Source organism: Nannospalax galili, unplaced genomic scaffold (genome assembly GCF_000622305.1).
Source record: "Nannospalax galili isolate Female #2095 unplaced genomic scaffold, S.galili_v1.0 scaffold879, whole genome shotgun sequence".
NCBI classification, from domain to species: domain Eukaryota; kingdom Metazoa; phylum Chordata; class Mammalia; order Rodentia; family Spalacidae; genus Nannospalax; species Nannospalax galili.
The window spans coordinates 110,035-128,879 of record NW_008346261.1 but is presented as its reverse complement, the minus strand read 5'-3'; the positions used below and the strand labels follow the sequence as shown (position 1 = coordinate 128,879).

The 18,845-nt window shown below is 42.5% G+C and overlaps 1 protein-coding gene across 1 annotated transcript in view; it reads left to right on the top strand.

Moving 5' to 3' along the window:
• The first annotated feature begins 908 nt into the window (after window positions 1-908).
• Appbp2 (amyloid beta precursor protein binding protein 2) overlaps window positions 909-18,845 on the top strand; it is a 64,273-nt gene continuing 46,336 nt past the window's right edge. The window contains exon 1 of the mRNA XM_008842640.3: window positions 909-1,326. Within this exon, the coding sequence (XP_008840862.1) occupies window positions 1,189-1,326 (138 nt within the window). The 5' untranslated portion in view covers window positions 909-1,188. The remainder of the gene's footprint in view (window positions 1,327-18,845) is intronic.

Sequence of the window (18,845 nt, the reverse complement as noted above, 5' to 3'; positions counted from 1 at the left end):
CTGGGTACACTAACTTGACTCAATAGGCCCTTACATAAAGGACAGAATGAATGAAATCCAGTGGGGGAGTGGGGGAGAACCGGTGGCTATGGGAGGGTGCAGATGGGGGAGGGGGGTATAAAGATGATTAAAATGATGTTTTGTATGAAATACACAAAAAATTTACTAAATTAAATATTTATTATGTGTATGAGTCTATTGCCTGCGTGTATCTAAGTGCACCTGTGTCCTACAATGCCCATGGAGGTAAGAAGAAGGCATCAGATCCCCTGGAACTGAAGTTATGGGCAGTTGTTAGCGGCCATGTGGGTGCTGGGAACCGAACCTGGTCCTCTGCAAGAGCAGCCAGTGCTTTTAACCGTTGAGCCATCTCTCTAGCCTCCTCTTGCAGAACTTTTTGACTACTGTGTGTCAAACATTGATTTGCTGTAAAATAATTTTTCCTTTTTTGAAAATTTTATTTGAATAAAGTAACATACCAAAAAGTTCCAATTACGTGCAGTTATACAATGAAATTCAAGTCTTCCTTTGGGACCTGGAAAGAGGGTGCTAAATAAAATGTAGGGACCGGGTCTTAGGAGGGATTGATTTCTGGAGTTAAGTGAATTCCTTAAACACCTAATTTTCACTATACGGACAACTGTGCACTTTTATGGGCAGAGGATCAATTCTAAGCTGCACCTGAAAGCTCAAGGGGGTTTCCGTCTAAGGACTCGGATACAGGGCTCACTGACTTACCACTGTCTGTGCCCCCGAAACCAAGGCACGGAGGTGAACACGTCACCCGCAGCCACCCCACTGCAGCACTCTAGACGCCCGGACCGCGCTCTAGCCCCTAGTCTTTCGCTTGCTGCAGCCTCCCCACGGCGCGGCGGCGCGTGCTGACGTCACAATGATGCGTGCGTAGCCCCGCCCCTGCAGAGCTGGGCTACGGGACAGCGCTTGGGTTGCGCGCCAGCTCGGAATGTGAGGTTCGGGGCTGTGCTGTGTATTGCCGCCGCTCCGCTCTTCCCCGGGCCCCGGGTCCGCCGCCGCCCTCTGTTAGCGTGCGGGAGGCCGGGGGGCCGGGCCTGTGAGGAGCGCCCCCGTGGCCATCGCCGCCCCGCGGAATCCTCCGGGACCGCACACGGGTTCGCTACGGAGGGAGGCGGGGGCTTGCGGGAGGAGGCGGAGGAGGAGCGAGGGAAGATGGCGGCCGCGGAGCTCGAGTGGATTCCCGAGACACTTTACAACACCGCCATCTCCGCTGTCGTGGATAACTACATCCGTTCCCGCCGCGATATCCGCTCCTTGCCGGAGAATATCCAGTTCGACGTTTACTACAAGGTACGGCTGGCTGCTCGCCCAGGCCCCGCCGCAGCCCCCGGGCCGCACCCCCTTCCACGTCCGCGGCTCCCGGGGCCCTCCCGCACCCCTCGAGGCAGACTGGCCTGCGAGGCTGCCTGCGGTGGCCGCTTCCTCGAACGGCTGCCCCGGCGCCCCCGCTGCTGCCTGCAGAGCCCCCGGCGGCCCCCTGCGCCCCCCCCCCCACCCTGCCCCCACCCCCACCCCGAGGCCCCGGCCCACCAGGCCCTTCTGATCTTGCGGTATGTTCCTCCCTCTCCTCCCCAGTGTCAGCATCAGCTGGACTTTTTCTGCTCTGCTCCCCGCCTAACCCTCCTACTTTGTCATCTCCTTGACCCTCCTTCCCCAAGTGCTTTCTTTTTGTAATTTTTTTTTTTTCCTATTGGGAGTTCCTTCGTTTCTCCATTCTCTTCTCCATCTGTAGTGACTTAGTTAAGGATTATTGGAAATTGCCTGTGCGCTTCATTTGCATATTCTTGAAAGTTTTTTTTGTTTTGTTTTCTTTTAATTTACACTTAGTGTTGAGTTAGGGATTTTATGAATAAGAGTATATTGATCGACTGTTTAAAAAGGAAGCGGTGAAATGTCCTGAAAGAAGTAGAAATCTAAATTAATGTCCCTGTATATGAAAATTGCAATCGTGTAGCGTTCCTAAATCTCTCCCACTCAAATATAGGAACAAAAAGTCTTCCAAGTTGTTCTCCAAGTTTTGGGGTTAAATGTCCTTAGACGTGGACAATTTTTGCAGTGTTAAGAGAGGGAGGAGAACTTTATGGACTTCGGAGCCTCCCTTTCCTCCCCCCCCATATTTCAGTGTGAACACTGGATTTATTATTCAGCCCTCCTTGCTTTGAGTCAGCGAGAACTTCAGTCTGCAGTAGCCAGCCACCCCTGCAAAATGTGACCAGTAGAGGAGGATTTTTTTTTTTAAGAACTTAAATAGTACTTGATTAGTAAATTGACTCAATGTAATCTGATACAACAGATGTGTATGTTCTTATGTATGTGTGGTGTTTTAGGACGTTTGTTTTATGAGATTGCTCCTTCCTCCAGCCTGAGAATAATTTTTCAGAATTAGCAACTGGCTTGCTGCAGTCTATTAAATCTTGCTGCTTTGCACCAACTCGTAAGAGTTAAAATAATTTCCCCCCTAAATATTAGAAGATTCATTTTGGCTGTGTGTATTAAAATTTTTGGATTCAGAGTAAAATCTCCCTCAATTCCTAATCCCTCTAGATAGATTAATTTACTTTTGTGTATAGCCAAGGAAATTTTGTGCATTGAAGCTGCATTCCTCCCAAGGACAAGTTTAATTTGCCTTTCTCAACCTGGAAAACTACAGCTGTGTATATGCTTTTTCTGTCCACTTTATTGTCCTATGCAAACTTGTTCACCTATACAGCAAATCACTGGCATTTTAATAGCAATACCTTTTTTAAAAAATTACTAATTTTTTGGTGTTTTTGAGACAGGGTCTCCCTGTAGCCCCAGATGGCCTGGAACTCTCAGATTAAAGGCATTCAGCCACCACGCCAGGCAATAACAATATCTTTACTATTTGAATTCTCTCAAAATACTTGAATATCTTGGGACTGGAGAGATGGCTCAGTGATTAAGAACACTGGCTGTTCTTGCAGAAGACCCGGGTTCAAAACCCAACACCCACATGGCAGCTAACAATTGTCCCTAACTCCAGTTCCAAGGGATCTGACTGCCTCTTCTGTCCTCCCAGGGCATTGCACGACATGGGTGCACTTACCTACATGCAGGCATAACACTCATACACATAAAAATAATAAATAAAATATTTTTTTAAAAAATACTTGAATGTCTTTTAGTAACTTTCACTATAATTTTAGCTTTTCCTTTGAAAATTTTTATTAGTGAATGTGAGTAGATGGTGCTTTTGTCACATTTCTGTCTTCATGCAGTTTAGAGAGTTTAATACTGTTTGTGGTACACTTTTACTATTTAATAGTTAGATATTTAATGTGAACCTGGTGCTGCGCTAAGGTAACAGGGTATTTGATCTGTGCCTGGAACTGTGTTGTGTTTTTACTTGTTATCTTGTTTAAACCTCACAATTAAACTGTGGAGTTGAATGAATCTAGGGCCTTGATCATGTTAGGCCAGCACTCTACCACTGAACTATATCTCTAGTCTTCTCCAAACTTTTTTGTCTTTGAGACGGGATCTCCCTTCAGCCCCAGCTGGCCTGGAACTTGATATACAGACCAGGCTGGCCTCACACTTGCCACCATGCTGGGCCACTTTTTATATTGATACAGTGTTTCACTGGTACCTGGGATGGCCTGAATTAACTATAGTTCAAGCAGGCTTTGAACTTTAGATCTTCCTGCTTCAGCCTTCCAAGTAGCTAAGATTATAGGCATGTACCATAATGCCCAGTTTAAGATACTGTTTTGCTTCTGTTTTTTTTTTGAGACAGGGTCTCCCGGTAGCCCCGGCTGCCCTAGAATTCATCATGTAGACCAGGCTGGCCGGGATCTCACAGATTAAAGGCATGTGCTACCATGCTCAGTTTAAGATACTTTTTTTTTTTTTTTTTTTGGTCTTTTTGAGACAGGGTCTCCCTGTAGCCCCAGCTGCCCTGAAACTCACTGTGTAGACCTTGAACTCACTGAGGTCTGCCTGCCTCTGCCTCCCGAGTGCTGGGATTAAAGGTGTGTGCCACTACGCCCAGCCAACTTTTTAAAATATCATATATTCATAGTAAAAAATAATGTTTTGGGGGGCTGGAGAGTGGCTCAGTCATTAAGAACACTGACTGCTCTTGCAGAAGACCTGAGTTAGTATTATAGCATCTAAACGGCAGTTAACAACTGTCCATAACTCCAGTTCCAGGGGGTCTGACAACCTTTTCTGTCCTCTGTGGGCATTGCATGAAATGGGTGCACTTACATATATGCAGGCAATGCATGAATACACATAAAATAAACATAAACAAAATAATGGTGGGTTTTTTTTGTGGTTTTTTTGTTTTGTTTTGTTTTTTGTTTTTTGTTTTTAAACAGGGTCTCTTTGTAGCCCCAGCTGTCCTGGAACTCACTTTGTAGACCATGCTGGCCTTGAACTCACAAAGATCTGCCTGCCTCTGCCTCCCAAGTGCTGGGATTAAGGGCAAAATAATGGTTTTTATTATGGCATTTTCATGCATGCGTATTAAGTATTTTGCTCGTTCATATCTCTTGTCCCGTTACACTTGCTGAGTCTTCCCTTCCTCTGTCTCCTTCTGTTTCCAAGTAGTCTCCCTTCTATTCATGTCTTCTGTGTGTGTTGTGTGTATGTCTGTATATACGTATTTAAGAAGGGCAAGCAGAGTGTATTGTGAAGAAACAGTTCCCTGCAACTTGGGATATACACACACATCTCTGTAATATACATATGTGTTTAAATCTAGATTCTACATGAGAACAAGTATGCAATGGAGGCTATGGAATGGAATGAGATGTGAAGTGTGGGAAAAGGATAAATAACTTTTTTCTTTTTAAAGAACGGATGCCAAAGGCCAGGTGTGCCCTTAATCCCAAGACTCAGGAGGCACAGGCAGGCAGATCTTTTGAGATTGAGGCCGACCCGGTCTACATATCCAGTTTGAGTTCCAGGCCAGCTAGAGCTACAAGGGAGAACCTGTCTCAAAAAGATAAAAAAAAAAAAAAAAAGAATGGAAGTCATTAAAGTATATTTTAGGCAAATGGCAGAAATCAAGAGAGGTTGGATATGCCAGGTGGGCTGGCAAAAGAAGTTGGAATGGAATGGAATAGAAAATGAACTAATGAGTCTTGCCCTTTATGACTGTCCTTTACTATGCATAAATTAAGGTATTAATCTTCAGTTGGTGTTGGGAAAAGACTACTTTTTCTGAGGTCAGAGGGAAGAGTTGAAAGATTTGATGTAGCAGTATAAGTAAGTTTGCAAGGAATAATTGTCATAAATTAGGAAATTAGGAGATGAGGGTAAGGGGCGGCTTGAAGTGTTTTGTTTCGTGTTTTTTGGTCTGTTTGGTTGGTCTTTTTCCTGTAGCCCCAGCTGGCCTGGAACTAGTAATGTAGACCAGGCTGGCCTCAAACTCACGAAGATCCTCCTGCCTCTGCCTCCCAAGTGCTGGAATTAAAGGTGTGCGCCACCAACACCTTTAATCCCTGCACTGGGGAGGCTGAAGCAGGAGGATCATTGCAAATTTCAAGGCCCTCCTGAGCTACATAGTGAGTTCCAGACCAGTCTGACCTTCAGTGTGAGGCCCTATCTCAGAAAAATCCCTCATGGTAGTGCATGTTTATAATCCCAGCACTTGGGAGGTCCAAGGAGAAGGATCAAGAGTTGAAGGTCACCTGCTGTATAACAGAAAAGCCAAGTGTAACAGCAAAAAGGAAAATAGATTAAAGTGCTAGCATTTGTTGTTGTTTTGAGACAGAGTTCTACTGATAACCTACAGCTGGCCTAGAACTCACTATATAGACCAGACTGGCCTCCTCCTCAAAGAGATTTGCCTGCCTCTGCCTCCCAAGTACAGGGCCAAGATTTGATTTTATACATCTGTGCAGTTCCTCAAATAACTATTTTCTAAGCAAATACTGAATAACAGCAGCTATAACAATCTGCAGCATGAATAGAGGTAATGTGGGCAAATGACATGTCCTCTGCGTGTGTATCTATATACACACTTATTTTTTTTTATATTTTGTTTATTTTTATGTGTATGTGTGTATTGCCTGCATATAGATAAGTGCACCTGTGTCTTGCAATGCCTGCGGAGGACAGAAGAGGCTGTTGGATCCCCTGGAACTGGAGTTACGGACAGTTATTAGCTGCCATGTGGATGCTGGGATTTGAACCTAGGTCTTCTGCAAGAACAGCCAGTGTTCTTAACCACTGAGCCATCTCTCCAGCCCCACACATACTTATTTTAAGAAAGACAGTTACTGAAGAAACAGCTCCCTGCAGCCACCAAGCCAACCTGATCTTTTTATTATGACTGCTAAGTGGCATGTTTATACTCCTTCCAATGCAGAGTGTCTGTAGAGCTAAATTTGGGCTTGGTGAAGTCCTTAAGCATTGTGTTCTAATTACTGTCTTTTTACTTTTTATTTTTTTGAGATGAGGTTTTACATGTTGTTTGTCTGTGTTCTCCTTGAACTCCTGGGCTCAAGTGATCTTCCTGCTGCAGATGGGAATATGGTACATACTACCATAGCAGCTAACAGTCTTAAAACTTCATTTTGATTTTATTGTTGTGTATTTTACACTGGTTTTTCATCTAATAAATGCCTGACTTAAGATTGTTTTTTCTTTTTCTGTGTATATATGTGTTATATATCTAGCCATACAGTGTCAGTATGTTTTCTGAAAATCTGTTTTTGTTTTATGTGTACGAATATTTTGTCTGCATGTATTTAAGTGTACCCGTGTCTTGCAAAGCCCACAGAGGCCAAAGAGAGTATTGGATTCCCTGGAACTAGAGTTCCAGACAGTTGTTAGCTGTGTTGTGGTTGCTGGGAATTGAACCTGGATCCTCTGGAAGAGCCTCAGCTGGCCTGGAACTCACTATGTAGACCAGGCTGGCCTTGAGCTCACAGAGATCTGCATGCGCCAACACACCCAACTTAAAGATTTTTATGTGTATGAGTGTGTCTGTCTGTGGGTGCCTGTGGAGGCTAGAAGGGTGTGTCGGATCCCCTGGAGCTGGTGCTAGGAACTCAGGTGGTCTAGAAGAGCAGCAAGCACTCTTAACCTCTGAGCCATTTCTCTAGCCCCTATTCTGAGAAGCTTTATTTATTGTTAATAAATTGGAAACAAATTTATAACATTAGACAATTTAATGAGTTGATCTCCATTTCATATAAAGAGTTCATAAGTTCAATAAGATATAAGGGATAAGGACTCAACACACAACTGACTACCGTGAATCTGGGTGGAACATTAATATGGTACAAATACATGAGGCCAACTGAATTTAAGCTGTGAATTTATCACAGTTTGAATTATAATTTCAGAATTTGAAAGAATCTTAAATTATGTGTGTGAGTGTATGCATTGGTGTGTGTATGCTACATTTGTGTGGAGGTCAGAGGACAACTTTGAGGAATTAGTCCCAGTGTGGATTCTGGGGATCAAACTCCTATGTTGAGTGCTTTTACTTGCTGAGTCATCTTGCTGGCCCAGATTTCATATTTTACTTGGTATAGGAAGCATTAAATACAAGGTTCACGTATAGGAATTACTGAGAAAAATGAACTGAGGAAAATTTGAAGCATAGTGACTGGAGAGTGTGCATTTCAAGATTACTGAGTATATTACAGAGCTGTATGTGTGACTACATAGTATTGGCAAAATAACAGTGGAGTGAAAAATTGATCATTGACCATAATAGACAATCCAGAAGCTAAAGCATATTTAAAGTTTTATTATGTAATGAAACTAAGAGAAAACACTACGTTTCAAGTCAAAGGGAAAAGATTTTTGGAATGCTTTGGATAACTGGCTATTTACAAAACAAATTTAGACCACTACACCATATACCAAAATGAATTCCCCATGAATTAAAAATTTAAATATGCCAGGTGTGTTGGTCAGAGGCAGGAGGATCTTGTGAGATGGAGGCCAGCTGGGGCTAACAGGAGACCCTGTCTCAAACAGACCAAAATATTTTTTTTAATTAAATATGGCTATTGAAATCATCAGAATAAATTATTGGGTCAGTAGAGTAAGAAGTGACTGGAATCTGTTTAAAGAAATTGTTTTAAAGAATAGACACCTTTATAATTGTAGAATGAGAAACTGATTTATTGAACATAATAGACAATTCAAAAACTAAAGTAGTTAAAGTTTTATTATGTAATGAAACTAAGAAAATGCCATGTTTCAAATCAAAGGGAAAAGACTGTCTATTATGTTCAATAAATTAATTTCTCTACAGTTATAAAAGTGTAACATTATGGTACTCAGCAGTTAAACTGACTGTTTTTGCAGAGGACCTGGGTTCAATTCCCAGCACCCTCATGGTGGCTAACAACTGTCCATAACTCCAGTTCCAGGGGATCTGATGACCTCTTCTGACCTCCATGGGCATTTTCATGACATCAGTGCACTTACATACATGCAGGCAATACACTCATACTCGTTTTTTTAAAAAGTGTATCGTTGCCAGGCATGGTGGTACACACCTTTAATTCCAGCACTTGGGAGGCAGAGACAGGCGAATCTCTGTGAGTTCAAGGCCAGCCTGGTCTACATAATGAGTTCCAGGACAGCTGGGGCTACAGGGAGACCCTGTCTCAAGAAGACCAAAAAAAAAAAAAAGGCATGTATATAAAAAAGTTTACATTATAAAAATACACAAGTGGCAGACCTGAGTTATCATCTTGCCAATCCTGTAATTCCATCTTGGCATGGTGAAGGTGTTTCTAAGCATGAAACCAAAAGCCAGGAGGGAAAAAAATTAATACTTTTGAGTACATTAAAAAACTTCTATATGAAAGAACATTATTGGGGCTGGGGAGATAGCTTAGCAGTTAAGAGCACTGACTGCTCTTGAAGAGTGCTCTTAAAGAGGACCCGGGTTCGATTCCCAGCACCCACATGGCCGCTACGAACCGTCCTTAACTCCAGTTCCAGGGGAATTTGAAGCCGTCTTCTGACCTCCGCGGCATGGCATGACACAAGTGCACTCACACGCATTCAAGCAATACACTTATACACATAAAATAAAAATAATAAATAAAATATTTTTTAAAATATAGGAGAACCATGTGATGGCATGAGAACATAATCCCAGCACTTGGGAGGATCAGAAGTTCAAGGTCATCCTAAATTATATAGTTCAAGGAAATAAAAGTAGAGGGTGAACACACTTTTATAAAGACTGTGACATTTGACAGATAAGCAAACTTCATAATTCAGAAAGATTTAGTACAAATTAGTAGGAAAGAGCCAGACATGGTGGTGCTGCACATCTGTGTTCCTAGCTCTCAGGAGGCTGAGGCAGGAGCATCCCAAGTTTGAGGAGCCCTGCTTGGGCTACCTCATGAGATAACTCTCTTGAAAATAACAATTAAAAATTTTAAAATATGGGACTGCAGAGATGATTCAGCAGTTAAGAGCACTGGCTGTTCTTGCAGAAGACCAGGATTTGAATCTCAGCACTCACATGGTGGCTAACAGTTGTTTATAACTCTGGTTCTAGGAGATCTGAGATACCAGCAGCGACAATGATAGCATGGCATTGGCAGGTGGATAAGGTATTGGACTAGTGGAAAACAGGAGATCAGTGAAAAACACAGACTGTCTCTTGATTTATGATAAAAAAGAGGTACCACAAAGTCATGGGAAAGGAAAGGCAAATAGATGGTGTTAGTCAGATAGTATCTATATGAGGGGAAGTATTTAGGTCTTAACTTATACCATACACAGAAAAATCTGCACACGGGTTGCTGATCTGAATGCAGAAAAGAAACTGCAGGGTTTTTTTGTTTTTCTTTTCTTTTTAGGTAGTATCTTGCCATGTAGCTTAAGCTGTCCTCAGACTCTAAATGTTTTTGTCTAGGTCCTCCAAGTGCTGAAATTGCAGGTAATTTCTAACCAAGCCTGGCTGCTATTAAAATTTATTTTTTATTTTATGTTTATGAGTGTTTTACCTGTATATATGTTAGTGCACCCGTGTTGAAGCCAAAAGAGGGTGTTGGATCCCTGGAACTGGAGTTATGAACCTTTGTTAGCCACCATGTGGGTGCTGGGAACTGAACCTGGGTTCTCTGCAAGAGCAGCCAGTGCTTTTAACCTCTGAGCTCTCTCTCCAATCTCCTTGACTGTATTTTAACAGCAATAAAATGTTAGGCTGAGCATAGTGGCACATGCCTTTAATCCCAGGACTTGGGAGGCAGAGGCTGGCGAATCTCTTCAGGCTTTAAGGAAAAGGAAGGCTAGCAAGCTTGTTACTTAGATCTGCACTGCTGTGAGAACCTAGGAAAACAAGGGACAGGGACTTATTTTAGCTCACAGTTTCAGTCTGTGCTGGCTGGCTCTGCTGTGTTTAGGCCTGTAGCAAGGCAGAAACATCATTGTGGAATAAAGCTGTTTACTGAGTGGCAGCCTGGAAACAGAGAGCACGAGAAAGAGGCTAAGAACAAGATGTTCTGTTCAAAGACACGCTTGCAGGGACTCACTTCTTCCAGTTGGGTCCCACTTTCTGCAGCTTCTACCAATAGCCCACTCAATTGTAAACCTGTTGGGATTATTCCACTGATTAGGACAGTGTCTTCATGATCAGTTATTCTGTAAACTCTACCTCTAAATGTTGTATTGGGCACAAAGTCTTCAACACATGTCCAAACAATAGCTGCAAGAATATTGAGAAATTAGGGGCTTAGGAGATAGCTGATTAAGTGCTTGCAAGCCTGAAGACCTGAATTCATTGCCAGAACACATAAAAATCCTGGATTATAGGTATGTGCCACCATAACCAGGGCTGCTTACTTGCTAGGCAAGCATACTAGTAACTGAGCTATATCGCCAGCCATCCTTAATGGTTCTTAAATAGATTTCTTTGTTTGTGGTTTATGTGCAGTTGAGTGTACCAAGATCAGAGAAAGACATTGGGGTCCTGCTCTATCATTCTCTATCTCATTACCCCTTGAGAGAGAGCCTGTCACTAACTCTGGGGCTAGGCTAGTAGCATGACCCCCCATATTGAGATTATGCTCCCATGGCCATAGTGCTGGGGATTTATGCTTGCACAGTGAGTGCTCTTACTGCTGAGCCATCTCCCCAGCCCAGATATATCTCCTCTCTTTAGCTTTAAGTTTACTTTCTGCCTCTCTTTTCTTTGCAGTTTATTTTTCAAAGAAACAGGTTCCTTTGTCCTATAAACAGAATTTTCTGGAGTCTAGAGTTCACTGATCGGTATATGAAGCATTGTCATTATCTCTCAGTACTTGGGGTATTTTGGCATTTGTCTCTGTGGGAACTTTATGAGTTTCATTGGTTCAGACAATGTTGGGTTTTGTGTGTGTATGTGTGCGTTGGCCAAAGGTCAACCTCTGGTTCCATTCCTCAGGAGCTGTTTGTCCACTTTTTTTTTTTTTTTTTTTTTTTTTGAGACAGTCTCTTACTGGGAAATGAGGCTCAGGGATTAGGCTAGGCTGGTCAGCCGGTGAGTTTAGGGGATCCTCTTTGTCTTGTCTTCCTAGTGTTGGGATTACAAGAGAATGACCATGCCTGTCTTTTTGTGTGGGTGCCTGGGGTGAAGTCAAGTTCTCATTATTGTTCTGTAGGCCTTTTGATAACTGAGGTGTCTCCCCAGCTTCTGGCTTGGTTTTTTTGAGCCAAGGTCTAACTATTTAACATGGGGTGGCCTAAAATTCACAATCTCCCCACCTCAGCCTTTTGAGTGCTAGAATTACAGGTGTATACCACCACACCTACCTTTTAGGCCAGCTTTTTGAGCCAGTTTCTGGGTTTGGTGTTTGCAAATCATACTGGAAACAAGAATTTTAATTGCATACCCAACATCTATCACAGTTTATAGGTTACAGGTTTTTGTGGAAGACTTTTTTGCTAAGACTTTGGAAGATGTACTGTCCACTCTTCCTCATGCTTTGAGCAGGTAGTAGTGTCTAGGTTCCTTTGCTTATAGGTTCTGCTTCTGGGCACCTTTCCAGTGTTTGCTACTCAGTTCTGGCTTGAAATCATTCAGAGGTCTGAACTTTTTGTTGTTTGTAATTTCTTTTTTTCTTAACATTGTTTTTGGGTTTATTTATTTTTATGCCTGTCGAGGCCAGTTGAGTGTGTTGGTGCTCTATAAAAGCAGCCAGTGCTTTTAACCGCCAAGCCATTTCCAGCCTCTCCTCGGATAGTGTTTTCCTAGTTCGAAACTGCCTGGAAGTCACTCTGAGGACCAGTCTGGCCTCGATCTCACAGAGATCCACCTGCCTCTGCCTCCTAAGGTTTGGGATTAAAGGCCAGAGCTACCACACCTGGCATCCCACTCCCACTTAAAATTTTTTTAAGTTTGTATTTTCTTAATTTTCGGCATCTGTAGAGTTTCTTCTCTGGATTTCAGACTCAGCTTTATTTTGTGATATTTTATCCTGTTTCCTTATGTGTCCTATTTCTAGAAATTTTGCTTCCATTTTCTTGCAAAAGTCAACTGAAATTCATTCTTGGAGAGGGTTTTTCATTTGTCTTCCTAGAGCTCTTTAGAGGCCTTCATGAATCTGTGAGGATTATTTTTCTTCACTGATAGATTATAATTATTTAGATCAGAGAACAAGTCTTTGTATGGCTATGGGTGGTCACCCTTATTTCCCCCTAAACTTAGCATGGTGCTTTATGCAAATGTTTTGAGATTGGTTATTAATAAAATCAAACCCAGGGTTTGATTCCCCAGCACGAAAAATCAATAAAAATAACAACTGGAAGAGAAACTGGAATGTTTCTGGCTATAAAATTCTTATCTTTGATGTGAAAATAATGAGGACACAACAGGTATGATAAGCCATGGGTTTTATGAAATTACTATTCCAAAGTGCTTGATAGGTGTTAAAATAAGAAACACCTGTTTTTGTCTATAGGTTAAAGCAGTTGTATTCAGAATTTGTTCTCAGTTTTTTCATTTTTGTCATTTTTTCATAAGTAAAAAAGGTTGCTGTTCTACTAACTATAGCACTATACTCTAAAAGAAGTTACTTTAAGGGGACTAGAGAGATGGCTCAGTGGTTAAAAACACTGGCTGTTCTTGCAGAAGACCGGATTTGAATCCTAGCATCCACATGGCAGCTACCAACTGTCTTTTAACTCTAGTTCCTGGGAATACAACGATGGCCTCTTCTGTCCTCCACAGGCATTGATGACATGGGTGTACTTACATACATGTAGACAATACATGCATACACATAAAATAAAAATTAAAGAAAAAAGTTTAAGAATAGCATAGACTATAAGATGACCTATTAAACTTTTCTCATTGAAGTGTTTATGAGCCTGGTTGGGGAGACAATATGTGTAAAATTGGTGTGTTTTCCCCCCCATCCTCCCCATGCTGGATAGCTTTAGTTGTCAACTTGACACACCTGGGTTGAGGGAGCCTCAGTTGGGGAATTGGACTGGCCTGTGGGTATGTCTGTAGGGTATTTTCTGGATTTTTGAGTGATGTGGGAGGGCCCAGTCCACTGTGGGTAGTGCCACCTCTGGGCAGATGGGTTTGTACTATATAAGAAAGCAGGTTGAGCACAGGCCAGGAGAGCAAGCCAGTAAACAGTGTTCCTCCATGGCCACTGTGCTCCAGCTCCTGCCTACAGGTTCCTACCTGTGTTTTTACCTTGGGCTCCCTCATGAACTGTGAGCTGGGAAATGTAAGCCAAATAAAAATAAACCCTTTCCTCCCTGAGTTGGTATTGGTCAGAGTATTTTGTCACAGCAGTGGAGAAACAAACTACAACGCCTCCTCATTGTCATATTCACCAACCTCTGAACAGTTTGAGTAAATAAAAAGATTAACACTACGGAACACTTAGATGGTGAATTGTAAACTACAGAGTAGAGACTTTCTTGAATTTTTTTGTTCTAAGTGTTACTAAAGGTGGTAACTACTAACTTGGATTATTTACTCAGAAAAATTTGAATGCATATCTAGTATCAGGCATCATGCTAAGTATTGGGGATGCAGTAGTGACTGTGATCACGTCATAGATTGTGGAGTATAGTAGAGTGATGTTGAACAAATTACCTGTTAGGTGGGTGCATGCATCTTGATGCTGCTCACAAAGGAAAAGCACACTGTCGTGGGAATAGTGTAACAGGAAATGGAATTTAAATTGAAAGTCAGAGAAAGGTCTCTGAGGAAGTAACATGTTAGGAGATACAGTCTGAGTATCAAAGAATCATGGTACTTGTGTTTAATGTGGGACAGCATACACACACACACACACACACATACACGTACACATGAGTCAGTAACGGAAAGCTAAAGGTGGAAGGAATGTAGGGGACTGGGTGAAAGGAAAGGAAAAAGTGAGGGCAGATGGATATGAAAGTGGGTATCAGGGCTTTTAGGAACTTATAGGTCACATTCATGATTTTGGATTATGTTCTAAGTGCATATAGGGAGTGCCATTATAAGGAAGGGTTTAAATGAGAATGGCAGTTACTGGGTTTTCATTTGGGGTTTTTAAAATATTTTAATTTTTTATGTGAATGAGTGTTTTGCCTGTATTTTTAACTGCAGCACATACATGCAGTGCCCACGGAGGCCAGAAGAGGGCATTAGATCCCTGGAACTGGAGTTCTGGACACTTGTTAGCAGCCATGTGGGTGCTGGCAACAGAACCGCAGTCCTATGCAAGGGCAGTAAGTTCTCTTAACCACTGATTCATGTCTCTGGCCCAAACCAGCCTCCAACTCAGAGATTTGTGTGTTTCTGCTTCATGAGTGCTGGGACTAAAGATGAGTACTACCACACCTGGCACCAGTTTTTATTGGGGCGGGGGGTTGGTCTTTTTGAGACAGGATTTCCCTGTAGCTGGAACTCACTATGTAGACCAGGCTGACCTTGAACTCACACAGATGCCTCTGCCACCGAGTGCTGGAACTAAAGGTGTGTGCCACCATACCTGGCTCCAGTTTACTTTTTTAAAGATTCACTCTTACTGTGTAGACAGCTGATTAAGGGTGACAAGGGTGATGGTAAGGGAGACCGGTTCTGTCATACATTTATGGTAATGGAAGTGGAAGTCATTGAGAGCAGTGGAAGTGGAAATTGTGAAATGCAGCTCCTTTACCACAGCTGCAAACCTTTGTATGTGCTTGTTTGTAGTTTTTGATAGTTTTCATACAAGTATAAAATATATTGTGATTATATTTACCCCCCATTACTTCCTCTTACCCCCATTTCATTCCTTCTGATTTCCTCCTTCCTAACTAGTCCCCCACTGGCTACCCCACTGAAGAAAATCACACCCTGTTTCATAGCAATCATTAACAGCCAGTAACTCCTTGAGAGGAGGTAGGGATATGTCGTCAACCTTTTATTGGCTGTCATTTGAGGATTTTATATGTATGCATATATATTGTAGATACACAACATTCAAACAAAATTGAAGTGATACTACAGCTTTGGGGGATGTTCATTTTTCAAGTATCATTGTCATTTTTCCTTGATAATAACTCCCTCTCATTTCTGGGTTTTTTTTAAATTATTATTAAAAAAACAGAGTTTCAGAGGGCTGGAGAGATGGCTCAGAAGAGCACATACTGCTCTTACAGAGGACCTAAGTTCAATTTCCAGCACCTGTATCAGGTGGCTTACAACCTCCTGTAACTCCAGCTCCAGAGGATCTGATGCCCTTTTCTGGCCTCCTCGGGCATCTGTACTCACAGGCATATATACTACTCCAGTACATGTAATTTAAAATAAAATACAAATCTTTAAACAAAGTTCTAAGCATAAATGAAATAGATGAGTTTCTGTTGCTTTACTTGCTTGTTTCTGTGATTTTTTTTTTTTCATAGTTTTTCTTAGCACAGTAGTTTTGGACTCAATTTCTTTTACAGTCTTTACTAAAATTTCCATATTTTTGTTAGAAATCAATCTATATTAATTTGTATACTAATTTGATGTTAAGAGGTGTTCATTCTCAGTTTGTGGCTGATTTTTTGAATTGATTTGGGAAGCAGCCATGCTAGTTCACATCTCCTTGGATTGAGGAATACTTTCATTCCTTTTATCTGCCCAAGAGGTTTCTGGGTTTGGGGCTGTCTTGCACTGTCCTGGCAATAGTTGTCTTCAGTTTTGTTACAAGATTTTTACTTTAGTTTCTGGAAACCCTTGCTCTAAAAACCTTCATTATTAAACTGGACATGGTGGCACATGCCTGTAAGCCTAGCACTCTAATCCCAGCACATAGGATATGGAGGCTGGAGGATCAGAGCTGAAGGTCATTTTCTGCTACATAGTTTGAGACCAGTCTGGACTACATGAAACTCTGTCTCAGAAAACTAAAACATGGTTAGAGAAGTGAAGAAGAAATGGCCTGGTTCCATTTTCATTAGGTTGGAATGGAGTGGGGGCCTGGGCAGAAGGTCCTCATTCCTAACACCTGCCCTTCTCTTCCTTCCCTCATTTTGTTAAAATCCTCTTAAAAAGCCCTGAAGTGAGGCTGGTGTGGAGAGGCTAGAAGTTGGAGGTAGGAATTAATTTACTTCTGCTCTGTTTTCTAGGGGTCTTAACTGGGGCAGGAGCTTGCCAGACTATTTTCCCCCTTTTCTAGCCCCTCTTGGGATCCCAGATGGATGTGGAGGTGGAATGGATGGGGCCTTCAGGAAAAGTGAATGAGGTTTATGTGGCATCAGGCACCTGCCAACCTGGACTGGTCTGAGTTTCAGTTAAAGTGTGTGAGAAGGAATGGAGCTAGTAGCACCTTGCTCCTTTGCCTCCCCTCGAGTGAGGAGGGATGAGGATGGCCTTGGGAGAATGTTGGATGGAGCTGTCCCCAGGACTGAAATTGAAAGGAGGTAGGGGAAGCAGGCTTGAGCTGGGGAGCAGGGTTTTGAGACACTTCAGTTCATCAAAGAAGTTGTAGACCCAGGAGTTGAGAGCCTTGTGACTGGTGTACACTCTGGCAGGACTCTAACTTGATAACTTGGTGGCCTCAGGTGGCATCTGAGATTTGAACATCTTTGCATGGACTTGGATTTGGGGCAACTTGAACTCTGTAGTCAGGGTTCTTCTCTTAGATTTGTTCCTGGGTTGTTGTTCCTAGTACCTTCATCATCATCTTCAGCTAGTTCACCCCACTTTTCCTAGAGAAGATGGGCTGTCCAAGCTCAGTATGCACCCAACTTAGTGCATGTTAGTGGCAGAGGTATGTGTAATCAGTGGGCCTCAGGATGAACTCTGGGGTGCAGTAGTGCTAAGAGCAGATGCAGCACTTGAGGGCAGCAGTGTCAGCGTCCACCAGTACGTTTTGGGGCATGGTGTCATGGTGACACACATCCTGTGAGTTGATGTAGACCAAGCTGTAGAAGAGCTGGTACATGTACACCTTAATGTAGATGACAGAGATGGTCATCTTGGCCTTGGTGAAATGCGGGCCCCTGTCTCAGGCATGTGTTCCCACACTAGATTTAACTATAGCTCTTCTTTCTGGAGAGCAAAGGTGAAGTGTGAGGAAAGACGGAGGCAGGGGAAGGGAAGGTGTGCAGAAAACAGTGAGAGAACTCTGGACTAGACCTCAGGGGAAATGCAGGCAGGAAAAAGAATCAGAGTGGAGCAGTCCACACATCCCTGGATAGGCCAGGACCTCACCTTCTCCCCACTGGAGTAGAAAAATTGCCACTGCCTCACAGCATTCCTGAGATGCAGGTTATACATAGTCAGCAGCCACTGGTTCTGTTTGTCTGTCTATGACAGGGTCTTCCTGTTGCTGACCTGGAACTCACTATGTTGACCAGGCTGGCCAATATCTCAGACCTGCCTCTACTTCCTGAGTATTGGGATTAAAGGTGTGTTTCACCATGCCTGCTTAGCCACTACTTCTTTTCTTTTTAATTATTTATTTTTATTTCTTCAAGTTTTTTGGTTGCTGGTATATGTAGTGGTAGGTGTGCAGAGCAGCCATGTGGGTGATGGGAATTGAACCCAGATCCTCTGGAAGAACAAGTGCTCTTAACACCTGAGCCACCTCTCCAGCCCCTAGCCACTGGTTCTTGAACCTCTTGTCCAGAAGAATCATTTTTTAATTGAATTTCTATGATTTTTCTTACAGTATGATTTGATGGTATTTAGATCCCTTCCTCTATTCTCACCTCCCCTTATTGCCAATTTAATGTACTATATTTTATATAGAGAGAGTCTAATTTGTGTCCTCAAATGTCCATCCATGTGGGTCCATCTACTGGAGCCTGGTTAACCTACAAAAGTTCCAGTCCCATCCTTGAAAGATTATGTCTCCTCCCTCTCCCAGGGAGCCATCTGTTGCCAAAATTTCGTTAGGTTGGGCTGGGGTTTCTTTCTTTTCTTTTTTTTTTAAATTGAATTTTTGTGTATTTCACACAGAACATATTAATCAATCTTAATCATCTTTATACCCCCTTCTCTATTGGCACACTTGCATAGGCCCCCACCACTGGAATTCATATATTCTGTCATTTTTGTTAAGGCTTATTGTGTCAAGTTAGTGTCCCCAGATGTCCCTCAGTACAAGTTCATCCACTGGAATGTAGGCAGCCTATCTAGAGTCCCTCCCTTTAAGAGGATCAGCTCTTCCTCACCCAGCAGTAATCAGCTGTCAATAATTCTTTGACTAAGATTGGCGCTTTCTGCCCATTTCCACAGTTCTGTGCTGGGTTTTTGTCTGCTTGAGTTTGCACAGGTCTTGTGCATGCTGACACTATTGCTGTAGGTTCATATGAGCAAGGTCCCAGGAGTTTGTAGGACTCTTATTTCCATATGGTCGTACACCTCCTCCCTGGATCTTACACTCTTTCCA